This window comes from Conger conger, chromosome 5 (genome assembly GCF_963514075.1).
Source record: "Conger conger chromosome 5, fConCon1.1, whole genome shotgun sequence".
In the NCBI taxonomy this organism is placed as follows: Eukaryota; Metazoa; Chordata; class Actinopteri; order Anguilliformes; family Congridae; genus Conger; species Conger conger.
The window spans coordinates 46,452,120-46,477,913 of record NC_083764.1 but is presented as its reverse complement, the minus strand read 5'-3'; the positions used below and the strand labels follow the sequence as shown (position 1 = coordinate 46,477,913).

Sequence of the window (25,794 nt, the reverse complement as noted above, 5' to 3'; positions counted from 1 at the left end):
TTAAATGTTATGTTTTAATGAGACTTTTTAAGATAGTATTTTTGTAAGGGCAAAATACATTTGAGATTTCAGTTTGGGTCTGGAAGGCTTATTTCTAAATGTTGCATTTCTTCAACTTTTCATGAAAGCACCACCTGGTCCATAAATTAAACGCATTATTCTCATTAGATATAGCGCTGAAACTATGAGCTCGAAATTACCCCGGCCAATCGGAATGAACTTTGCTTTTACGTGTGTTAAGCTTCAACCAATTAACGCACGTGTTGTTGTCGTTCCACAGAGACGGGGGTCGATGGGTTTGTTTGGGTTTAAAGAGCTGGCTGTTGGTCGGGAAATGGGACGCATTGAAAATATGAAAACATTACAGTAATAAACACGTTCCTTTAAGAAATACATGGCGATTGATGCATTTACTCTGTCTGTGTAATCGGAGCTGTCGGGGGCAATACTAGTTCCTTCAGCAAAGGAAAGGACTATTTCTACATTATTTGCAAGTTAGCTTAGCTAAACTCAGCTACCAATCTGATTTTGTTGTTATCGTTTCAGCACGTTGATGCTACATATGTATCGATGCAACATTGGCTCTATTGTGCACAATCTTAAGGATTGCATTTGAAATTTGCATTGGAAATGTATCTAGCTAGCTAAATGTCATGAGATGCATCCGTTAAACGGTTTGCAACCGAGCTTGCTGTTGCATTTTTTCACATTTGTCGAGCGGTCGAATTGTCAGCTAGCTAGCTACTGCCGTTCTAGTTGTGCATACCGTAGCTAAATATCAAGCTAGCTAGCTAGTTAGTATAGCTGACATTAGGTAGCGTTAATCACGCCGTTGGGAGTAATTGAAAACAGTAAACTGAAATTATTTTTATTATATTGTATATATATATATATATATATATATATATATATATATATATATATATATATATATATACTATATTGTAGTTATATCTCAATAAAAGGTTAGTTATATTGCTAACATGCATGTATTATTGTTTCCAAGCTGGTAAACAAGGAAGCTACCAATGGCACACATTACAAGCCAAATAGGTTAGCTGGCTTCTCGTTATCCCAGTTAACGGTTTGCATTCTATCTTTTTAAAATTGTAATTGCTTTATTTGTTCTGTCTCATCAGGTGTCAGTGTTAAATATGCATTATCTCAGGGAACGCACAAGACCAATACAGGACTTCAATCCTGCACCAGTAAGTAAAATAAGAATTTAGTTATTTTTAAAATCTAAAAGAAAACTGCTCTGCTAGAATATTCTGTATTTATGGATCGCTGTTGCCCGCGTCCTGTTTTCAGTAGGCTAATTAAATGCAGTACTTGTGGGCAGATAACTTTGAAACCGGTTCTGACCTCAGTCCGCGTCGTTACTTTGTTTTCCCAGCTGTCGGGATTGGTTTAACCTCCTTCATGAGGGACAGGATCAGACAATTGGGCGATCCTTCAGGCTCAGAAAACAGCTATGGAGTTCCGCTTCGGAAATGTGATTTTCAGCTCCAAATTCGACTCGGGTAATTTGGCACGGGTTGAGAAAGTGAGCACTGAGCCAGAGGTGGAATCTCAATTACCGGGGACCGGGATAGCCATATCGGGACTCCTGGCTGGGGGGGCTTCTAACCCGGACTATGAGTTCAACGTTTGGACTAAACCCGATTGCGCAGACACGGAGTTCGAAAATGGGAACAGGTAAGAGATCTGTTTAAAGGCTTTGTTTGACACGTGATTGCTTTTGTTAGCATAGTTTTTTTAGTGGTGCGACTTATGTATCGCCGTTACAAAAGGGAACTTATGATGGAACCGTAACAGTTGATTTCAAAAAGGATATTTGAAATCACTCGTACTATGGTGGCTTGTGATGAAATGGGATACAAACCAATAGTATCTGTAATCCTTTTTTTAGGTCCTGGTTCTATTTCAGTGTCCGTGGCGCAGTCCCGGGAAAGGTTATTAAAATCAATGTGATGAACATGAACAAGCAAAGCAAGCTGTACTCGCAGGGCATGGCGCCGTTCGTGAAGACGTTGCCCGTGAAGACCCGCTGGGAGAGGTTGCGCGACAGACCAACCTTTGAGGTGCGTTGCCATGGCGGCAGATCAGCTGGGTATAGCGCTTACGCAACCCGAGATGGCTGCCGTTTTAAATCTCAGGTGGTGTTCAATTCCCTCCAGGTGCTCTGTCTTTCTGTCCTTGACAGCAATGCTCTTAACCTGAATTGCTTCAGTAAACAGCCAGCCACACAAACTGCGTGTGTAATGATAATACAGCCTAGTGGTAATGTAATATAGCTAAGCCTACTTGTAACTTCAGATACACCTCAGAGAAGTTCAGTTTAGGTAAATTGGCTCCCTGGCTATCAACATAATTTACTTCTTTCTCCTTAGAATTCCTGTTTCTGTCAACCCCTGGGATTCATTTAATCTTCAGATTCGCATTTGGGCAATGTACACAAATTATTGTTTTATTTTTATCGCAAAATCTTGCTGAAGGATTTCTGTTGCCTTAGTGCAAGTCACTTAGTCCATGGGTCATAGCTGTACTATGTCAGTGTAGCATTGGAACCTAATCAATTGAACTGTCAGCACTTACAGGTAGACTGCCTTTGTTTTTAAATACAGATGGTAGAGAACCAGTTCATTCTGTCTTTCCATCACCGCTTTCTGGAAGCTCGTGGGACCACGACGTACTTCGCCTTCTGCTACCCGTTTTCCTACACCGAATCCCAAGACATGTTACAGCAGCTGGATCAGAAGTTTGTCAACTTTATGCACCTTAGTCCCAGCAGGTGAGGCAGAAAAGCGAGGCGTAGGGCATTAACTCTCTGCTAGGGCCCTTTCAGCTAAAGCCATTGTCAATTTGTTGTTGCAAAGCAAACAAAAGCAAAGTGCTTTTTTATCAACAATTTCACCCGTGCAGCTGTGAGTGGTGGTATTGTGATCCATACATTATAAAACCTACATGATTTACTCCTAACAGAGTAAACTTTTTGTTTGTAAAATTGAAGGCATTTCAACATTTGTAGCCACATACTTGAGTGCAAGTGGTAGCCATTTTGTGGACTTCAGTTCCGTTTAGTTATTGTTTAACTTACTTAACGAGTGTTGTGTGTGTCCCTTGCATTTATTAACATCTATTAAAGACTGTGTTTAGTGAATGGAGTAGTGTGTTTGTGTGTGGTAGGAAAGGTTTTTCTTGTCCTCAAGCGGTTTCATTCTCTCCTTCCTTGACTGATGGAGGGCAGGGGCAGGGGCGGGGGGCTGGATGACCACTGTGTTGGTCATCACTGGCCATTAGTCACCCTGCAGTAGTTTTGGCCGGTTACGGTTACCATCAGAGAGAGACTGACTCATTTCATGACTTTAAATATAAGGTTCTATCTGTGTTCTGAGTAGTTTTATGGTATTGACATCCTAACACAGCAAATCTGAAATGCAGGGCACTTCTTAATAGATCAAAATGGCAGACACCCTAAAAGTAGTCTGAATATAGAATATCGAAGTCCTATCAAATTGCCCTATAAGCAACATATTAATGACACCAACTCATTTATGTCAAAAATGTCAGTTAGAACCATATAAGTGTGTAAAGGTCTGGATTTACAGACATGCAGGCTGGTTGGGCTGGAGTGTGTCAAATTCACCGGCAGCTCTCCCCCCAGTCCCCTAGACTCTGTGTACTACCACCGGGAGGCGCTGTGCCTGTCTCTGGAGGGCCGCCGTGTCGACCTCATCACCATCACCTCCTGCCATGGGATGATGGAGGAGAGGGAGCCTCGGCTCGACAAGCTGTTTCCAGAGAGCCACAACCCCCGGCCTCACCGATTCGCCGGGAAAAGGGTGAGTGATACTCCCGAGAAAACCACACACAGACACACACAGACCACCACCTCCTCCCCTTACCGATTCGCCGAGAAATTACTGAGCGACTTCCAGGAGAACGAGACTGATATTACCCACTGTAAGGGTAATTTTCTTAATTGATTCTTAATTGACAATGTGTGTGAACATAAAGACAATCACATGATTACAAATAACCTTTTAGTGATAATCCTTATTACTATTAGACCACTTTCTGAATTAAGTGCTTTCTATGAGTCTTTCTCTGTCTCTGTCCAGCAGACAGCCTTTGACCTTACTGTCTCTGCTTCTCAGCTAGCACATTCTGGTCTTACAGCAAAGTCAACAAGGGGTATTCAGAAGACAAAATGCTGATAAATGTTTGTGGCCAGCTTCATGTCTTTTTGTTTTGGTAAAGCCCCCCCCTTCTGGAAAAGTGTGTGTAAGAGTCTTACTGTGTCTGATTCAAATCAGAAAGCCGGTAAGCTTTCTCACTTTCTGTCATTTCTTTGCAAATAAATACGAAAGTTAAACTCAAGTATAGGTATCGTTGTTTTTACTGGGATCCGTTTCATCAGACGATGCTCACCTGTGAAATGTCAAAAAGGGCATTTTTCCCTAACACCCACCTTTGGTCCTACTCCTACTCGAAGGAAGTACAGTTGAGGTGTAAGATCACATATGTGATTAGAATGTTCTTAACTGAACATTCTAATGCTGATGTTACAATCACTACTGGTAATAGAACCCGTTCTTCAAACGGTTGAATAGGGTAATCGGAGCAGTCGTATTATGTGACCAGTCCACTGTTCCTCCGTGTTTATAATGTCTGCTAATGGTGCCAACTCCTTTGTAGGATTTCCACCTGTCCGTTTATCTCCTGGACGGGCTGGTTTCTGTCCCTGGAGTGTTCGGGTCACGTTGTTCCACAAACCGGAATTTCCTGTTTTCCAGAAAGAGTTAAAGTATGTGAAAAGAAAAGAGGTATTCATACAGGAATGAAAGCGGAGGTACAGCAGGCTCTGTTTGGTCATCTCCCGGGGTTACAGGCGGACAGGAAATGATGGCCCGTTTTCCTTTGGCTGGGAGAAGTGCTCCTGTCACCTGCTTCCGTCACCTGCTCTGGCTTTGGCACCTATCCTTGTGTCCATTGGGTGTTCTTGACACCCCTCTGAGCAATAAGTCCGACATAGTGATGGCCGAGTGAGATGGCCAGAAACTGAAAATGGGCGGAGCTACTGTATGACATCACTGTTTCACTGATTTGAGCCAATCAGAGCTGTCAATGTAATTGATTGAAGGTTTTGATTGTAGCTAAACCCAGTCTGGGGTTCAGGAAGCTTCACTTGTCTGTTTTTCAAATTTCTGGTTGTGTGTCTGATTTGTGATTGGTAGCTTTGTGTCTGATTGTGATTGGTAGACTGAAGCCACCGGTCTTCATTAAAGCAGCTTTACAGCAGTGTTAATACTGTTACTGTTACTGAGTTACAGCCCTTTGATGAAAATTCGACATCCAACACCCCAAAATGACCAGATCGCGTGATCTCCACTTTGCAAAAGGCCATATGTCTGGTCTGGATAGTTTAAAGTCCTTGAAGGTATTTTGTAGATAACATACAAATCTGGTGTCAGATACCCTCTTGCACATCAAACCTTGCATCTAAATAACCTTGAATATACCTCTGGTACCAATTTTGGGCATGCTGGTGATATCATACCTTGCCCTGGCTGGGCACAAACAGCCAACTTGCATTGCAAGAGAGAATGATGATTAATTAATTTATTATTTTATGTTGAGAAATGTATGTCGATTTAGACTAAGCAGGGGACGATCCCCCCCGGAGCAATGCCGGGTTAAGGGCCTTTTGCTCAAGGGCCCAGCAGCTGCAGTGATCGTATTGTGGCTACACTGGGGCTTGAACCACCAACCTTCCGGGTCCCAGGCAAGCACCTTGACCACTAGGCCCATGATTGTAGGAGGCCGCATGGAGCGAAGCTGACGCTGACCATCTCTCCCCAGGTGTTCTTCCTGAGCAGCAGGGTCCACCCGGGCGAGACTCCCTCCAGCTTCGTCTTCAACGGCTTCCTCAACTTCATCGCGAAGCAGGAAGACCCGCGTGCCCAGATGCTGCGCAGGATGTTCGTATTCAAGCTCATCCCCATGCTCAACCCGGACGGGGTGGTCCGGGGACACTACAGGTACCGCCGGGCCTCACCGCGCCTTTTCAGAGGGTGTTGGTGCTCAAACTCACTCTTAACCGGTCACCAATACCAGCAGAAGTTAATTCTTCATGACGATTTTGATTTGACTCTTATATCCAAAGCGACTTGTTAGACTAAGCAGGGGACAAATCCCCCCTGGAGCAATGCGGGGTCAAGGGCCTTGCTCAAGGGTCCAACAGCTGTGCGGATCTTGTCATCTTGAACCACCAACCTCCCGGATCCCAGTCATGTACATTAGCCACTAGGTGCATCTCTAGATTCATATGTTGTCTGTATTCATATTTACAAACTCGGGATGTGTCTCCATTTATGCCTCCCTTGTTGGCCAACAGAACGGACTCTAGAGGGGTCAACCTCAACCGCCAGTACCTTAACCCCAGCTGGGAGCTCCACCCCTCTATATACGGTGCCAAAGCTGTGATCCTGTACCACCACCTGCACAACCGCGTGGGGCCGGACGGTCCGGACTGGAGGACTTTTGCCTCACCCCTGTCCTCGAACCCGCTAAGCACAAGATCTTCCAACCATTCCAACATGGGTCAGCGCAGCCCGCCTCCACGGCAACAGGCCCCGCCCCCCGTGCCGTCACGCCTCACCGTGGCCGAGCTGAGCCGGAATCTCCGCAACGGCGAAAGCGAACTCGGCGAGGGCGACCTCTTCGGCGGCTCAGGTTCCACCCCCGAGATCGCTATGGTGACGGAGGAGGAGAATGGGGGCGGGCCCTGGGGCATGCCATTGGAGGCGGAGTCCCGGAAGGGGGTGGAGCCCGACGGCGAGGGGGAGGGGCCCTGCGACCAGAACGAGGCTCCGCCCCTGCCACACGCCTTTAAAGCACCCACGCCGCCCCCTCGCCACGAGGCCCCCCCTAGTCTGACCGCCAAGGACGTGCCCCCCGAGGAGAGCGGCATGGCCTTCTACGTGGACCTCCACGGCCACGCCTCCAAGCGGGGCTGCTTCATGTACGGGAACAGCCTATTGGAGGAGAGCGAGCAGGCATGGTCGCCGTCAGCTGTTTCATGGCTTCACTGGAGGTGGAAAATCCAGGTTTAGAAAGTAAAAGTCCTCCCCAGTATTTTATTCCAGTCACCTGGGTTTGATATTTTGTACAATTCTTCAGCCAGGGGGTAGAACTAGGGGATAGAACTAGTGTGTAGTTGAGTTCACCCATGATCTCAAGGACTTCCTGACGCCTGGACTTTCCACCTCTGGTGCTCACTCACTCACTTGCATTCATACTTACAAACTTCTCAAATTACATTGAAGAAAGTCCTTTGAGTTTCTGTTTATAATGCTTGTTCCGTTTGTGTTGAAGGTGGAGAACTTACTTTACCCAAAGCTGATCTCCATCAACTCGCCACACTTTGACTTCATGGGCTGCAACTTCTCCGAGAAGAACATGTACGCCAAAGACAAGAGGGACGGCCAGTCGAAGGAGGGAAGCGGACGAGTCGCCGTCCACAAAGCCATCGGGGTCATCCACAGGCAAGGCGCAGCAATCGCTGTGTTACCACGATGCTATCTCGATGCTACTGCTGTGCTACCTCTCTATGATATTGCCATGCTATCTGTGCACCTGCTGTGCTACAGCTATGTTATCTCTACGTTATTGCTATGCTATCTCTGTGCTACTGCTATGCTATTTTTATGCTATAGCTGTAATATGCTGTGCTACTTCTACCCTGTCAGTAATGGCAGAGGGACTACTTGACAGTTTTTCTGTTCCCTCCCTCAGCTACACACTGGAGTGCAACTACAACACGGGACGCTCTGTGAACACCATTCCCCCGGCCTGCCATGACAACGGCAGGGCCACCCCGCCCCCTCCCCCAGCCTTCCCCCCCAAATACACGCCCGAAATCTACGAGCAGGTAGGCTTCTCACCACACAGCCTGATGAAGCTCTTCTCCGACAGTGGTTTAAACCAGACCATAATCTTAGTAGAGATATGTCTTCAGGAGCAGATACAGTTGATGGCGGTGTAACGTTGTTCAGTAGCGCTAGTTAGCATTTTACGACGTATCTTGCCCTTTTTGCGGCTGAGGTCCTATCTTACATAAAATGAGTTGCCATAAGTTGCGGTCTTCTGTTGTATGCGTTTCAGCAGCTAGTGGATCATGTCAAAGCTGATTTTTTCAGCTGGATCAATATTAGTCACTATATTATTCACCATATATTGAGGCAGACAAGTTTTTTTCAATGGATAAAGAAAAAAACAAAACAAATTGAAATAAGTACATGTAATCATTGTTATCAGGGTTTAAATGGCACCCTTAGTGAAGAACCACCCCCCTTGACTTCCATTAATTATTTTTCGGCCAGTAACAGGCTGAGCACTCCTTTTTAGCAGAATTGCCCTTAATCCGTAGTGCAGTCATTCGGAATGACTGGAACGTTGGCTAACTGCTGCCGTTCATTTCTACCCGTGTTACGGCTAATGCTATCACCTGACATATCTCTAATCAAAGTATCTCTGGTTTAACCTTAAAAAAAAAAACTAAAAAAACACACGTGACGATGACCTCTGACCCTCCAGGTGGGCAGGGCAGTTGCTGTGGCAGCACTGGACATGGCAGAGTGTAACCCTTGGCCGCGCCTCGTTCTGTCGGAGCACAGCTGCCTGGGGAACATGCGCGCCTGGATGCTCAAGCACGTTCGGAACAGCCGCGGGACCAACGGTGGCTGCAAGAAGGGTGGATCCAAACCCTCGCCCAAGGGCTTCACCACGTGAGTGTGCTGCCTGCTTCCATGGCAATCCCGATCGCTCTCTGTGAGCTCCAGTCTCTGTGTGAACTCCAGTCGCTATGAACCCCAATCCATAACATAACATGATGAGAACCGGCCATTCAGCCCAAAAATGACTGTCTTTTCCTAGCACTGAATTGTACCTTTTTACCTAGAAACTATATAGTAGCTAGCACTTTATTTCAAGTCTGGTCTTGAAAGCCCCCAGTATTCCTGCCTCCACTACATATCCTATACATTTATAAGTCTCCATCCATCCATCCATCCATTATCTGAACCCGCTTATCCTGAACAGGGGGGCTGGAGCCTATCCCAGCATACATTGGCAGGAATACACCCTGGACAGGTCGCCAGTCCATCGCAGGGCACACACACCATTCACTCACACACTCATACCTATGGGCAATTTAGACTCTCCAATCAGCCTAACGTGCATGTCTTTGGACTGTGGGAGGAAACCGGAGTACCCGGAGGAAACCCACGCAGACACGGGGAGAACATGCAAACTCCACACAGAGAGGCCCCGGCCGACAGGGATTCGAACCCAGGACCTCCTTGCTGTGAGGCGGCAGTGCTACCCACTGCACCATCCGTGCCGCCCCTCATTTATAAGTCTGCCGAACATTAATACAGTTGCCAGTTTGTGTTTATAAGCCTACTGAACTCCTGTAATGAAGTTGCCGGTGTGTTTGTAAGTCTACTGAACATTAATAACGTCGACCGGTCATCTCTAAGGAAGTGGATGGTCTATGTTCATAAGTCTACCAAACATCATTTTTTTAAGTTGCTGGTTTGAGTGTAAGTATACAGAAAATTTGCTGGCATGTGTTCCAGGGGTCTGACCACCTCAGCTTCGGAGAATGCCCTTAGCCGCGTCCGTGGCAATGGGACGGTCGCCAACGGCAGCCAGCAGATCTCCCCCCAGCTGAAGAGCTCACCCAGCTTCACGTTCGGCTGCAGCCAGTCCCCCCGCGGCTCCGGCCCGCCGCCCAGGGCCCTGGGCCCCGTACGAGGTAAGCTGGCCGAGGGTCTCCGGTGCGGGGCCCCGGGTGGCCTCCTGGACTTCCTGTGGGCCTGTCTGCTCCCCGCTCGAAAATCTTAAAGGGGATCACTTTTCTTTTCTTTTTTAAGCGGTGAACATGTTTTATGCCTACTTGAAATATGAAATAATACCATTTTGGCATAAAAAAACTGGTTGCTGCTCTATGAAGTTTGAAAAATGCTTTCTGCAGTCCACTCCGGCCCCACCCCAATCCTTGATGTCCTAGTGCCTTTTTCAGGGGACTTCTATCTACGTTATATGGATGTCAGTCAGATATTAAGTCAGAAAATTGACGCCCACAAATTTGTTCATTTACTTTCAACGGATAATTTTCACAGTTGCAAAGCCAGCTGTTACGGATTGATACTGCACAGAACACTGCCGGCGCCTGATTGCAAAAAAAATATTTACTTTATGCAAATGAGATACACACCCACATACTCTACCTACCCCAGAATGCATTTTTCAAAACTGTAGAAGGCAGAGCCAGGCTGAAACAGTGATTGCAATTACTCCTTATAACATGTTGGTCGTCACCTTAAAAATGACAAATAATCATGGTGTGTAAATGCTGGACCTCATCTGAAGAGACATGCATTATTATTGTCTTATTTTTAGTGAAGCACATGCCCACAGCAAAATAAAAATGTACAGGATCTGCATCCCAAATGATGATGTCACTGAGGATAGACTCCATTTTGTTATAGAAAATGGAGTCCAAATGTGTGTGTGTGTGTGTGTGTGTGTGTGTGTGTGTTTGCACGCACGCGCGTCTTCCTAAAAGATTAGCCGAGTTGAAAACATCAAAGTAATCCCACCTACATGGACAGTTGTGTGCGCAAATGGCAGTTTGAATAATGATCCAGACATTTGTGGTGGTTGTGATCATTCTTTGCTTTCATTTTTGATGCCCATCATGAAGGGCCGTCAAGTTCCTTTTGTGTGCCTTCTGTCTTACAAAGCATGATGTGTAGCAAACCCTGGGCTCCCTGAGGTTCTGATTGGTTGTCTTCTCTTTGGCGGTGAGGCCACTGTTCGTGCCTTTGCGTAGTGTGTACGGATAGAGAAAACACTTTAAAAACATAATTCCCTGCACCACTTCTGTCAAATAGCCATGCTTTTTTTCCCCCCAAGATGTGTGGAGTATTTATGTGCTGTAAATAAATCAAGTCTTCTGTGTATAATGTAGGACGTCTAGAGTACATGGTGTTGTGTGGATGATGTCACAGGGTTGATCCATATGGGGATCTAGAAACCTGATTTTTCCAAGTGGCGATTGGGTAGTGCAGAGGTGGGAAAATCCATCTTCAGAAAAAAAAAAAAAGAAAGTCCTCCCCAGTATTTTGTTCCAATCACCTGGATTTGCTTATTAGAGAAGTTCTTCAGCCAGGAGATAGAATGGAGTGAAATCAGCTATTAATGGGTGGAACAAACACATTTCATTTCTGACCACTGGACTTTCCACCTCTGTAGAAGATCCAGAAAATAGAGAGGAGCTCCACCAATCAACAAACAAGAGAGCAACATTGATGCCGATTGTTTCCCGTTTCTGTGGGTATGCTGAGAAGCAGCCAATGGCCACGGTATACACGGTCAAGATCTCTGATTGGTGGAGCTCCTCTCGGTCTTCGACCAGAAAATGTGACATCACAGATATCATTATGCATTAACCAGACGGTCAGTTTCCATAGCATCTGGGCATGTAGGGCATGCTCGAGTACAGACGACTTTCAATGGAGGTTTGAAGCATCTTAAGCTTTAAAGGCAGCGCTACTCAAATCAAAAACATCCCAATCACATATGTGATCTTACCTCAAAGCAGTGCTACTGAACTCCACGTCCTGCGGGCCGCAGTGCCTCTGGGCAGTAGCTCCTACTGTGCGCTACACCACCCGATTTCACTAATCATTTTACTTGTTATAGCCCAACCTCTCCCATGGACCATGGGGAGCACAATTGGACAAATTAACCTAAAACAAATTGCCACTAAACCAAAGTACAAAATAAAAATAAAAGACATAACAAAATCATAAAAAAGAAAAACTGCAAACAAAACACAGGACTTAAAAAGGCGCCTTCAAAAATGACTCTACACAAAGTCTCTTCAAACTGAAGAATCTTCCAAATGTGCTGCATTTGAAGGAGCCAGCCACATGCATGCAGGGGGATGTAACAACCTGCTTGGTTCAGATAATAATTAGTGAAATCAGGTGGTGTGGTGCACACAGATGAAGTAGATTTCTGCAAACAATGAGGCCCACAGGATGTGGAGTTGAGTAGCGCTGCTTTAAGGTAAGATTAGAATGTTCTTGACTGGACGTTCTAATGCTGATGTAACAATCGTAACTGGTTACTGAAAGCAACGTTCTAGAAGACACAAAATTTTAATTTTGAAAATACATTGAAAAAAAAAAAAAAAAAACATTTAGGGAAAAGGGGTGGTTAATGTATAATAATATCTGTCACAACAGTCTCGTCCCTGTTTGATTGTCCATGCTATAACCTAGGGATAATGAGATGGGGACAAGTTGGCTCTGATGTCACCGTACGCATAGAAAACAGAGAGGAGCTCCACCAATCACAGAGCACTCCATCTGTGATTGGTGGATACCTTCTGGCTACTTCTTGGTAATTACATTTTTGAACAATGGTTCCCTGGCGAAAGGCTGTTGTTTTGAAACAGATGTTGTTTTGAAACAATAAATAACTTTTTTCCTCCACTTTGAGTGTAGCTGGAGTTTTTTGGAACTGTTGGAACCTTTGTTGGAACTGTTTTCCATCCCGTGCACCTTGGTAGTTCAGCAAATTAGCATCAGAGTCCCTTTTCTTCTTGGTAATTCCAACAAGGATCCAGGAAGCCTAGCCAGAAAGTATTGACCAATCAGCATTGTTCAATTGGTTATTGAGGACGTTCTCTGATTGGGTGGTGCTCCCCTCCCCTTTCTGCATGCATGGTGACATCATGGCCGCCCTACTCCCCATTTTACTACCCCTGCTATAACCCAGGAAGTCTCTCTCTGTATCTCCGTAGAGTCAAAAACTCAGGAGAAGAGGCGGGCCCACCAGCGCTCAATGCGAACCGCCGCAAGCAACCCCAGCCTCCACCACCACCCGTCCCCCTCCCTTCTCCCTCTCTCCCCATCCTCTTCCTCCTCCTCCTCTTCCTCGGCCGCCGCGGTGACGGCCAAACCCGGGTCCACGGTGGGCCTGGGTCCAGGCCCCTGCACCATCCCCGCCTCCTTCAGCATGGCAGGTCTGTACACCCTCCAGGCCCCCAGCCTCTCCAAGCTGCTCCCCTCCCTGCAGGCCATGCCCAAGGCCCACCTCCTGAACCGGGCCTTCGGGAAGAAACTGAGCCCCCTGCTTCAGCAGGGCCTACCTCTACCCCTCCCCCCGCTGGCCTTCCTCAACGACGTCACCAGCTCCCTGAGCTCCGGCCAGGCGGGGAGGGCTGCCAAAGAGTGAACAAATGAGAGAGAGAGAGAGAACGAGAGAGAGCCAGCAAACGAGAGAGAGCGATAGAGACCAAGAGAACAAAGGAAGGTGGCCCATGTAGTGTTCCCGACCCTTATCATCTCCTCCCATACAGGACCTCTTGTGGCTGGGATCGTTTAGAAGCGGCTTCTGTTTTAGACGTGAATCTGCTTTTGCAGACTTGTGAAGTGGTGTTTACTCCGTGGGTCTTTTTATACTTTCCTTCTTTAGCAGTTTGCGGTAGTTGTCTTTCGGCAGTCTGTTTGTACCCACAGAAGCGCCTCATAGTCGTAGTGCCAAACGGAAGTCTACCGTTATTTTAAACGCGGTTCAAGCGCGTTTTAAACCCGTGGAGGCTAGAGCGCGGATCGCGGCGTCTGTGGAGACCATGAAATCGTATTCTCTGTAACTCGCCTACTGTGGAAGTTTTTCCAGCTATGGCTGCCGTAGGCCAACACCCCCTTTTGGGAATTCGGAACTATGACACTGTGGCCAGTTGGGGTAAACATCACATCGATCTATATTAAATCTAACCAGAGTAGTACCTATTTAATCTAACCTATGAAGTACTTCCGCTCTTTCTAACTGCTGATATAAAAGCAGATATAATGTCGCACAAGGAAGGGCGAAATGTAACACATGCGTACAGTTATTGCTCATATTTCACATTATGGTGCACATTGCGGTCTGACTAACTCTGGGCCATATTGTTGCTCTTCGATTTCAAGGAATGTGTATTGTAATGTGCTGCTTTCTTTAGTTTTTTTTGTTTTTGTTTTTGATATTTTATTATTTTGTATTTTTTTTTATTCTTTATTTTCCAAAAGATACTTTTGAGTTAGTGATGTAAAAGTCCAAATACTCATTCCCTGACTGGAAACGACAGACGTGGATTTGTGTAGGACGTAGTCCTTCTGGAATGGAGAAAGTTTGTTTTAAAATGCTCTGAAAAGCCCCTCGATTCAGGGAATAATGCCTCAGAGCTGCATGTGATGTGAACACACAATCCTCACCAATTATTTTCATTTGAGAATAATTCCTTCTTTTTATTTTTGTTGTTGTGTATCTCCATTCAGCAGTTTTTTTTAAAGCAGCATATTAACGCATGGCTTGGACTCGGAATGAACTATTTTTGAATATAAAGGTGACCATGTATTACAATTTGATTTTACAAATCATACACTCTGGGCAATCCGTAATAACCTTATTGATATAAGATATAGTTATGAAATACATTGGTTAGGTGTTTCTTTTTTAAATTAATGAATAAAACCAATATAATAACGAAGCGAAACGCTCTTTGGAACCCACCAAAAAAAAACCAAAAAAAAAAACTGAACTTTGTTTTCTGCCACCTTGCACTTTAAAAAAAAAAAGAAAAATTAAGAAATGTTAACTAATGTAAATACTAGACATGTATGCGTTACATGTCCCAGACACTATTCCTATGTTTGTCAGAATGTAACCGTAGCCATAGGACACAGTCGAACCACAGTTATTCTGTGCTTTCTCCAGCAATGTAGCAACTCCGTTTCAGAATATGTCAATTTGTATACTTTAACCATTTATCCGCCTGGATAGTTTTTAATTCCAGAGCTATACCCGGCCGGTATTTTGTACAGTGTTGTTGTTCATACTTTTTTTTTTATTATTGTATTTTTTAATAATCCCACGTGCTGGAAATTTCTACTGTAAAAGACTAGAATTTCACCGAGAACCCTGTGCCATACGCAGTTTCACTGAAACATAACACATTTCGTCTTATGTGATTTTATTTTCTCGATGTTTTTATTCAGGAAAGCCTTTTGTTACAGCAGTCTAGCTGAAGGGTCTGACTGAGATTTAATTTGTAGTTTATGCTTGCCCGGCACGTTCATTCTTGTGTTAAACGCAAGACGGCTATGCACACGTTTATTTTTCCATTTTTATTTGTCATTTGTATTAAAACGGGAAAACAGCATTTCAGTGTGAAAACAGAATGCCATATATACTGTACTTTATCAAAACGGTCAACCTAAGGGTGTGATTTACGCTGTCATAAAATGTATATGCTTAAACTGTAATGTGTTGCGCGACTATATGCGTTTATGGCTGAAGTTATATGGGTAGTTACGGGAACGGTAGATTTGTAGTCGCTGCAGTTTATGGTGCCATACAGGCTAATAGGACACAGTTTCTTTGCGTTCCGCTTTTTCAGTTGGAACCGCATGAAACTGAACTAAAAAAGAGATTCATCTTTTTTTAAAGATTCAAGTGTGCACGCTCTCTTTATCAGAATAGGTGTTGAATGATGTATACATTTTTGGATCACAAAAACGTGTTTTGGTAGAAATTGACGCTAAAAAAAATTGTCTGTTGACCTACTGTGCGGTGCACACCCAAGCATCCACAGAGGACCTAGACGACAGGGCATTCCTTGGACAGTTTGTGGTAGTGTTGGTGTACTTGGTGTAAGTGGTTGCTGGGTACTGGTGGTAAGGATATTTTTAAAGCACGCGCTTTGAAACCTACCTGCTGTTGGTTGTCCTAATGTGTCTCTTGAACTGGCTACGTGTTTATCAGAACTATTCCACATTAAAGAAAAGGAAATGTGGTTTAACCGTTGTTGGAAGTTGCTCACTGTTGACGTGATGTCACATTGTTTGTACTAAGTGCCATGTGTTGCCTTTTATTCCCAGCAGTGGTATTATAACAAAGCTACATGTAGATATCTATTTATATAAAGCCTATACATATATCTTCAATTTGATAACTCCGTTTTAGTTTCTTCTTTGCTATTGTATTGTATTTTAAGGCTCAGATTGTGCTATCCTTTTCTCTTGTTCCAGTAAAAAAAATATGTATTTCACCTTGGAAACTGCAAATCTGAAAGAATCTGTGCCATAATCACTTTTTGCTGCTGAACGGTTAGAGATTATTTTGCACGATGAAAGCAAAACCCTTGACCAGTGGCGGGTTCCACGTGGGATTGAAGCAAGAACTCCCTCCCTCAAGAACTGGATAAGACTGAGAGCAGTAATCCTATAAAGACGTTCTTGTTTTTTTATTAAGCATTAATAATTAAAACCTTTTCTAAAGCTGCATTGTACGTCAGAATATTTTCACTTTATGAAGGCACTCCTCCTTTCAGTGCAGTGAAGGCTCTTTGTGATGTCATAGCGATACGCTTTTGTTGCCTATTCCAGATGTGGTGATCTCATTTCCAAAAATGTCTGATCTTTCTGTGTAATAAATGTTCCCTTTATGACTTGAAAAAGGCCCTGACCGTTGCCCTCTTTTTGACCTCCTCTGCCTACTGTCTGTCTTTCCTCTGTCCTCTGTTAGTCTGTCAAATGCATGAGTACTCTTTTTTTCATTTTTTTAAAATTTAGTTTATATGCAAGATATTTCTCATTACACCATTTTTCAAGAATTTTACTTGCATCTTTTTGTCTTTCAATGATGGCCAATATGGAGATATCATATCGGTCTCAATCTCAACAGCAGCAATTTATAAATCTCCTTTGTCTCATGAAAGTGGTCAAAATAAATGATTTGCTTAATATTTTGAAGGGTCAGACAGTACCTGTGATACAGCAATGGTTTTTATTAAAGCTGAAGCCTCAGAAAAGACCCTTCAGTTCCTCCACATCTACGAATGCCTCCACTTTACTGGAACATGGCACCTGAATTAGAGAACGCATTATGCGACACACAACTTGCACACAAAATTAGGAGCCAATTCCGTTTTGTATAGATACATTATTCATTCATGTGTCCGAAATTATTTGTGACTTAAAAATTGTAGGGTTTGTGTATTGCTGTTGTTCGTTGGTATTTGAAACTACTTAATTACCCCTGAATAAGGCATGATCCGGCAGAAACCATGGGCAACTGGACAACCCATTTGTTTATCAGGTATGAGCAGTGAATGTGTGGTCATTAAAGATCCCATGACACCATTCGCAACGAGTAGGGGGTTTAGCCAGTGTCCTGGCTGAATTCCCAACCCTGGCTCTTTCATCCTACCACCTAATCGTCCCCTGATTCAATTGGCAAAAACATTGCCACCTCAGCTGGTGTGCGGTGAGCGTCCGGGTGCAAAATGGCAGCCGTGCATCACCCAGGTGGGTACGGCACGTTGGTAGTGGTTGAGGCGAGTTTCCACCTCATCACTGTAAACGCTTTGTGTCTAGAGCAATATAAATGATCTATCTAAGACAAAAATACTGCCAGTGAGGTAAGCTATATTTGACATTCGCATGGTTTGACAATGGGGTCTGAAAATCTTACTTGTCAAGCAAACTGAAACTTGGATTATATTTTCTACTTGAGAGGAAAAAAAACTGATTTGAAGTCTCATTACAAGGCCAACACACTTGTTAAAGACAGGCATTGTTGCAGTGTTTGCCTCATCACATTCAGATGTACATCTCAGCAAAAATCATTCTGTAGTGTCCCTGTTATCCTTCCTGGTTTCCACAGCAACAAGGATCAGTGCTGATGTTCTTTTTTGCACAGGCAGTGAACGTTGACCAGTCTCCGCCCCCTTTTGTTGGTTTTGACTGGAGAGAGAGTGTGAGGGTAGTCAGGAGATGGGACCGTCGAAGCACGGAGCAGCCAGTGAGGTTACCGTGTCGAAGATGCCGAGTTCAGTGACGACGCCACTTCCAAGACATTCCGTAACCGGGAATGCCACTGACAACTGAGTAATGATGCATGTGCATGTAGCAAAACACTGGCATTATCATCATATTTTATTGCTGTATTTTAATGTTATCCTGTTATTATTACTATTATTATGAAGTGGTTTCTTATACCTATTCAAGGCAGCCTGGCCCCATGGGATTTCTATGACATTATCAGAGTGGTTATTTTTCTGTTTGCCTTGCAGTTCCATAATCCGCCATTCATTTTCAGCAATACATCTTTTTTTTTTGTTGTTTGTTTTTTTATTTTATTTTTGTCTCCCCATTGTTCAGGTTATAGCTTCCAAAATTCTCCCACTGGCTTGCAAAACAAAGACTTTCCTGTACGAAACGGGAGAGCTGGGAAGGGTAGCCCCAAGCTTCCCCAGACCCCGAAAAGTCAAACAGCTTCTCTGCAGGTAAGGCACAGGTGTGATGCATTCCAATGCAAGGGTGGGCAACTCCATTCCTGGAGGGCCGGTGTGTATGCAAGATTATAGCAGGGATGGGTAACTCCAGTCCTGGAGGGCCGGTGTGTATGCAGGGTTATAGCAGGAATGGGCAAATCCAGTCCTGGAGGGCCAGTGTGTATGCAGGATTATAGCAGGAATGGGCAACTCCAGTCCTGGAGGGCCGCTGTGTATGCAGGATTCTGCTGCCACCAGTTGCCCTGACTCAATCAAATAATTAGCCATACGCAACATGACCGATTCACTCATAAATTAGACCCCAATAAAATGCTACAAATACAAGAACATTTATCAGCTGCTGTTTATATCTATGTTTGACATTACTAAACATTAAATATATATGCATATAAACATGTAATATGAATGGGTTAATTAAATATGGAAATATGGGGTGACATATTAAGAGCAGTCGTCTGGCAGTCAGAGGGTTGCCAGTTCGATCCTGCCCTTGCATGGCAGCCAATCATTGGTATGTGAGTGTGTGTATGAATGGGGAAATGAGAAGCATCAATTGTACAGCGCTTTCGACAAAGGCGCAATATGAATGCAGATATTTACCATTTACCATTAAATAAATGAGAGCAGCAGTTGGTCTGAAATCCAGAAGCAGATACGGGCCCCCTTTCCCATCCCCGGTCCAAAGTGTAGGGGCCTGTTTCACTACACAGGATGACGGAGTTACCTGAATAACTGCACTGAGCGAAACCTGGAAAAGCCTCTTTTTTTTTGTCCAGATTTGGGAGGCTTCCGGGTCTTTCTCAGTGTAGTTACTCCGTAGTCCTGCTTTGTAATACAAAGCCCTCATGCTTTTAAAATTGTAAGATCATAGCTTTTCCAAAAGACTGCAGCAGTCTGAGGTGGCAGCTGGTGGCTTGTCAAGTATTGCCTATGGACGTCACATCATGGAAATACATTACATTACATTATTGGCATTTGGCAGACGCTCTTATCCAGAGCGACGTACAACAAAGTGCATATCCATAACCAGGGATAAGTTCGCTGAAAGACCCTAGAGGGAAGTACAATTTGAACTGCTACCTGTACAACAAAGATAAGGACGAGGGCCAATTTTTATTTATTTTTTTTAAACAAGAAACAAACAAACAGAGCAAAAGTGACCAAGTTAACTATCAAAACACTGCTTACCTAGCCAACTAAAAAATACCGATACACAAAGCAAGTCACAGAGACAACAATTAAGGTTCACAGGGAGGTAGGGAGGGATGGGGAGAGGTGCTGCTTGAAGAGGTGTGTCTTCAGCTTGCGTTTGAAGGTGGGGAGAGATTCTACAGAAATACACAAATACAGCAATAAAGCTGGACTGTCCAAATCATCAGATAAATGCTGGTTGAATAAAATACTTCTGCAGTAAATGCATAGAAAAATAGCTGCAAAACATTTTTAATAGTAGATTTTTTTTTTTTTTTTTTTTTTTAGAATTCTGTGAGAGATGGCACCTTCAGTTTCCTGTCGTCCGTTGAATATTCCAGGTAAATGTCTCTTACTTGTTAGATGCGTCATTATTATTTTTTTAATCACAAATGCTCTGGAAGGTTGTAAATTCTCTCAAAGCAGTCAAACCATCTGTCGTCCTGGCCTGAACAGGAAAACCTTGAGCCACAACATAAATATTCTCACTGAAAATCCCAAGGGGTTTTGGCTTTGGTTGAGAAAATGGAGAAAGTTGAGAAGTTTTAAAGCAGAGTTTTAATTGGGGCCCAATTAATAACATAAGGTTGAAAGTGCCATATGGCACTCTTGGGACTAAATGAAGAAGCCATTCAGCCTTCCAAAGCACCTTTTTACATTACTATTATTACATGTTATTTAGCTGAAGCTTTTATCCAAAGCAACTCACAGTTCATTAGACTAAGCAGGAGGCATTCCCACCTGGAGCAATATGGGCCTTGCTCAAGGCCCCAACAGCTGTGCAGATTTTGTTCAAACCACTCGGTCCCAGTCATGTACCTTTGCCGCTACGCTACATCCCTCATTCACCTATCTTCCAGACAAGTGATTGACAGCTGATTGTAGCTCCATCCATTTTGGGATTGGTGATACCGCTGCTGTCCTGTCGCTGCTTTTGACCGACCCTCCCCGCCGGCAGGTCGGAGTCGCGGGCCAGCCGCATCCCGGTGAGCAAGACACGGTCGGCGGCCGTCTCTCGCTCTGTCAGCGTGGCGGAAAGCGCCTCCGTGAGGGTGTGGAAGTTCATCAAACCGGGGATGGGCAGGAGGCCCACGCTCTCTGGTGAGACCACCCCGCTCACGTGAACCCAGGGCTGCCCGAACTTGTGCCACGAAGGGCCGAGACCATGAGTATGCAGATCTTCATTCCAACCGGGCGTGGGCACAGATAGGGCCCAAGGGGGGCTTAAGCCTCTGCCCTTTGACCCTCAGAGTTTCAGTGGAATTTAAACAGGTCAACTTATGTTATGAACACAGTGTGTGATTATGGATGTCGGTTGGGTGGATGCCCTTTTTTTTATTTTATTTGAGCCCCTGTGCCCCAAAATGTCACGGCCCTGATTCCAACCAATCGGAACACCAGCTTATTTCACCAATTAGTTCCCGCCTCTCTGGCTGAAGGTGTATTAATTTGTGGAATCAGCTGGTAATTGTGCAACCGTGGTCCTGATGAGCCGTTTTTTCTTTTCACATTCAAATCAGCACCCAGTTCAGACCTAAGTAGCCAGGAGCCTGTTCCACAAAGCAGGATTACTGTATTAGCTAGATAACTGCACAAAGTAAAACCAGGAACAGTTCTTTTTTTTCTTCAGTCCATGTTCCAGATTTGGGAAGCTTCTAGGTTTTTCAGCGCAGTTATCCGGCTAGCTCAGCAGTCCTGCTTTGTGGAACCGGCCCCAGGTAAAGTGAGTCAAGTGTCAATGCGACTGCTTTCATTGATCAATTAAGCGCTGAGTAACGACGGGAAACTGCTCTCCAAGCCCAGGGTTGCAGACCCCTGCTCTAGCAGGGCGTTCACAGCACCACTGATTGAAAGCTCTTACACTCCTGGGCTGTTGTTGTCTTTCATGGCGATGTTGAGATGGGGCAGGTGCTCCAAAGAAGGAAGCCCCTGCCCTTCAGCCCACCTCCATGCCTCTACTGAAGGACACCGAGAGGGGCTCGCTCTACCTGCTCACAGACGTGGAGGCCTAGAATACGGCCCCTCAACAGGTGAGACACGGGGCGCTTTCCCAGGTCAGATTTTTTCACATCCTTCTTCCTTTCCTCGCTTCTTTCCTTGCTCCTAGCTCCACCCATTGGGAGAGGCGCAAGAAAACAAGATGAGAAACGCGAATAAGGCAGTTGGAATGACCTTGGTCCTTCAAACATCAAGCATTCTTAGCCACGTCACTTACAGACGTGGCTAAGATGCCACAGGGAGGGAGATGCAGATGCCACAGGGAGATCACCTTTACGTCACACTTTCCGCAAATGATGCGCTCATGTTTCCTTCCTCTTAACTTCTAGCTAGGACATTTAACGAGTTGGAAGTTCCTTAAAGATGGCGGACCTCAATTAATTTCCAGCTCAGGCAAAGGCCAAGGAAACGGAAGGTGAAAAATGACAACAGGGCAGTTGTGTAATGTAATAGTTGGGGCACTGCATAGAGAACTTTGCTTCTTGAGGTTGCAGGGTTACCTCCCAGATGGGGAGTTGACATTGAACCCTCAAGCAAAGTATCTGAATATGTCCAGCAAATGTACTTTTTATAATATACAGTCAGGTCCATAAATATTGGGACATTGACACAATTCTCCTCTTTTTGGCTCTGTACACCACCACAATGGATTTGAAATGAAACAAACAAGATATGCTTTAACCGCAGACTTTCAGCTTTAATTTGAGGGTATTTATATCCAAATCAGGTGAACGGTGTAGGAATTACAACAGTTTCTATATGTGCCTCCCACTTTAAGGTAAGCCGTCATGCCAATTCTTTCAAAGGGGACCTCTATTAAGGGTAATGGGTGGCAGCGTGCTTTTGGAATGGCTGCAGGATGTAGTCTTTGTCACTCGTGGCCCGCTGTACGCCACTTACGGATGTCTGCCCGTATACCTGGCCAATAAAGTCAGCCCTTTATTCGGTTCAGTGTTTTATCCTGTCCCAAATGGGTTTCTGTGAGGCGCCTGAAATACCAATTTCCAACGGCTTTTTGGCACAACAAGTTGTGTGCTGTCCTGCCCTGTATGTGGGTCTCGACTCACCCTATGTACCATTAATAATGCAAAAGTAGGGGTATGACATTGCCCTCTGCTGGTCGAGTGGCCTCCCATCAATCTTAATCACTTGGTCAGCTACCCATTACATTACATTACATTATTGGCATTTGGCAGACGCTCTTATCCAGAGCGACGTACAGTTGATTAGACAATCCTCCCCTGGAGCAATGCAGGGTTAAGGGCCTTGCTCAAGGGCCCAACGGCTGTGCGGATCTTATTGTGGCTACACTGGGTTTCGAACCACCAACCTTGCCTGTCCCAGTCATTTACCTTAACCACTACGCTACAGGCCGTCCAGCGTCTCACCCCGAGACTGTGTGAGGGTGAAGTCAGTCATCCCGAATCCGTACCAGTCTCACCCAGAACATGTAACAACTTTTTTATTTTTTCTTGTGCTCAGGCTATCAAAAACACCTGAAGACACGGCAAGAAGAAGAAGAAGAAGAAGAAGAAGAAGAAAACCCAGAGCCAGGACACGGCTGCCCGACGGTCCCTCCTGGATCTTCATGCCCAGTGTCCTCCTCCTCCTCCTCGGATGCAGCAGCAGTACAATGAACACACTCCACTTGTCAGGCACCTTCCACCAGCTTTACCCTCACTATCTCTTTAAACCCAGCCAATCATGCCCCAAAATCAGCGGAAGGGGGGTTCCCCAGCCATCATGCTAAACTTTTGTCCCGCAATTGAAAATGAATTATTATTATTATCCGCGCAGTCGGATAATAATGTACATCCCCATGCACAGAGCGAACCTCCACCTCCGTCTATAGCCTCTGGTGGAACCAGGTGTTGGTGCGCAAGGGTACGGCAGCAACCCGAATCCAACAGCACCTGGATTGTATCCCTTTTCAGGGTTACTGGTGTGACATGCGTCTCTGCTGGAGCGGGGGAAGGCTGCTTGGCTCTCGATGTTTACCTCCAGGATGTTTTACCTCCATGTCTAGATGTGAAGTGCAATGCCAGCAACCCTGCCCGGGCATTTCTGCCGCACTCACCTGACCTGAGAACGGGGACAGAACTGAATTAATTTTGGGGTTTAGGGGGCCTGGGAAAAGGGCCGGGGCAGGGGAAGGGGCGGCTTCACGGGGCCGAGGGGAAGGGGTCTTCTGCAGATTCTTCCTCTCCGTGGTGATTCTCTGCTAGGACAGTGGCTCCCCCGAGGGTGGTTGGCTGGTGACCCTGGAGCCAGTCAGAGGTCCCTTTCAGGAGCCCCATCACCAGCACCACCCGCTCCTCAATTTCCTCGGGGCTCTCGGGGTGTAGCCAGCAAGCTAGCCGGGTGTAGGCGAAGGGCCGACAAAGTGCCTCAAACAAAAGGTTCCCCAGTCTCTTTTGATGGCCCTCAGGCTTCAGTCCCACCCGTTCCATGATGGTTTCCCGGTGGCGTAGTCGGCCAGGGCCCCGGCCAGTATGTTTCAGACCACTAATATGCTAATATTGATCATACATTCATTAGCATTCTTAGTTTTGCTATTGATATTTTTCAAGAAACAACCTTATATTCTCAGTGAGATCACTCTTTGCGCACATTTTTTTCCAATAAACACACTGACAATCATCTTTCTGCTATTTGCATTGCTTTCTGTAAATCTTCGGTTGTCAAAGTATGTGACGCATCTAAAAAAGTATGTAGGTAATAATTCAGCGCAGAGGATGAATGGCACCATCTTGTGGCCAACTGAAGTCACTACACTGCTCTGAGTCCCAGTCAAGTAGCGCTTTTTCAGCAGGTGCATTTAGATGACTCATTAGGTTCACTAGGATCTGAGAGCTCTACAAGACTGTGTAAATAAAATACAAAACTCCATTAATATGACCATATTAGATGCTTTCATTTTAAGTACTATATTTGAAAACAATTGTCATTCATTTACATTCTTCTTTCAGGATATGTGAAAATGTAGAGAAATGGATTGACAGAGATAGATGGGGGTGCTGACCTATATGTGCAACTTATCCTGGCATTGACATATCCAAGGCCACTTTATCTCAAATTTCGGACCTGCAGATGTGCCCACTGCTGTGCGAGATGAAACAGTCACTCCAATTAAATAACGACAAGCAGTCCTTTGCTCCCTCATTTTCCCTCCCCCCTGGATAGAAATTGCAAGTTTCCAGCCTTGAAATATAAGAGAGAAGCAGTGCATTGTCCAATGGGAGAGGAGGTGTTTTTTTGTAGGATGAGATCAGGAGGTTCATGAATAATTCATGAGCGCATTACTTTTGTCTGATGCTTTAGTTTGTTTGTGTTTTTGAGTAATGTTTAAAGAATTTTCATGCATGTGTTATAAGTGTTTTTATTATTACTAAAAATAAGCTATGGTCATTGTGAACTATTTATGAACATTGTAAAATCATCCTGCGGAAAAGAAAGTAGTTGCACACAGAGCCGAGGTTACCGTTAGCATACGGAAGCACTTCCTATATAGGTTGCGTACAGTGCCATATATAGGACTGCTCAGTGCCGTTTCTGGTTTGTTCATCATCTATCTGTACTTTTGTATGGAGTACATGGGTTTCCTGTCACTGTGGGCTGCAGGGCACAGTAGTACAGTGCAGAGTCTGTCACTTCAGCAGAGATCTCCAGTTGCACATGTCTGTTCTTTTTATCAAGTTTTACAGTGAACCTCTTGTCGGTCTTTTCCTCAATACTTATATAGATGAGGATGAGGAATTCTGGTTTGGATCCTGGGTGCTGGCGATACCATTGTAGACTTTGAGGATTAACAGCTGAATAGTTGCATGACAGAGTAACACTGCTGCCACACAGAACATGCTCTTCTCTGGATTTGGATGTGATTGCATCCTGTCCGAGGCTGTCACCTGGGGACAAAATCATATGTTTTTCATGACTTAAAAATTATATGTGAAATTTAAGGAGCCAGCTGCCAGTCCGAGAATTCATATTCATACAATATATGATACAATAAAACCTCCATGTTCAGTTCTAATGATGGGATATTAAATCCTTAAAACCTAAGATCTCAATGAATCAAGAGCATCGGAGATTAGATAAATGCAATCAGCCACTTACCCACCATTGTCGAAAACAGAAGAAATAAACAGTGCAGCATCATGATAGCTGTTTGAAAGGAACACTGA

At 44.8% G+C, this 25,794-nt stretch overlaps 1 protein-coding gene across 4 annotated transcripts; it reads left to right on the top strand.

The window, feature by feature from the left end:
* The first annotated feature begins 290 nt into the window (after window positions 1-290).
* On the top strand, window positions 291-24,212 carry agbl5 (AGBL carboxypeptidase 5). Of its 4 annotated transcripts, none has more exons than XM_061242481.1 (17): window positions 291-366; window positions 1,140-1,208; window positions 1,397-1,698; window positions 1,913-2,084; window positions 2,628-2,794; window positions 3,668-3,845; window positions 5,866-6,044; window positions 6,401-7,061; window positions 7,381-7,550; window positions 7,801-7,936; window positions 8,602-8,792; window positions 9,645-9,823; window positions 18,288-18,412; window positions 19,901-19,953; window positions 20,571-20,713; window positions 21,512-21,642; window positions 23,093-24,212. In XM_061242481.1, the coding sequence occupies exons 3-16, from the start codon at window positions 1,475-1,477 to the stop codon at window positions 21,622-21,624; spliced, it is 2,691 nt and encodes an 896-aa protein (XP_061098465.1). In that variant the 5' UTR covers window positions 291-366; window positions 1,140-1,208; window positions 1,397-1,474; the 3' UTR covers window positions 21,625-21,642; window positions 23,093-24,212. The 4 variants fall into 4 exon arrangements, with proteins under 4 accessions (XP_061098465.1, XP_061098463.1, XP_061098466.1 ...); XM_061242479.1 differs by having other exon boundaries at window positions 1,913-2,159; XM_061242482.1 differs by lacking the exons at window positions 18,288-18,412; window positions 19,901-19,953; window positions 20,571-20,713; window positions 21,512-21,642; window positions 23,093-24,212 and adding an exon at window positions 12,884-16,582.
* Window positions 24,213-25,794: the final 1,582 nt, after the last annotated feature.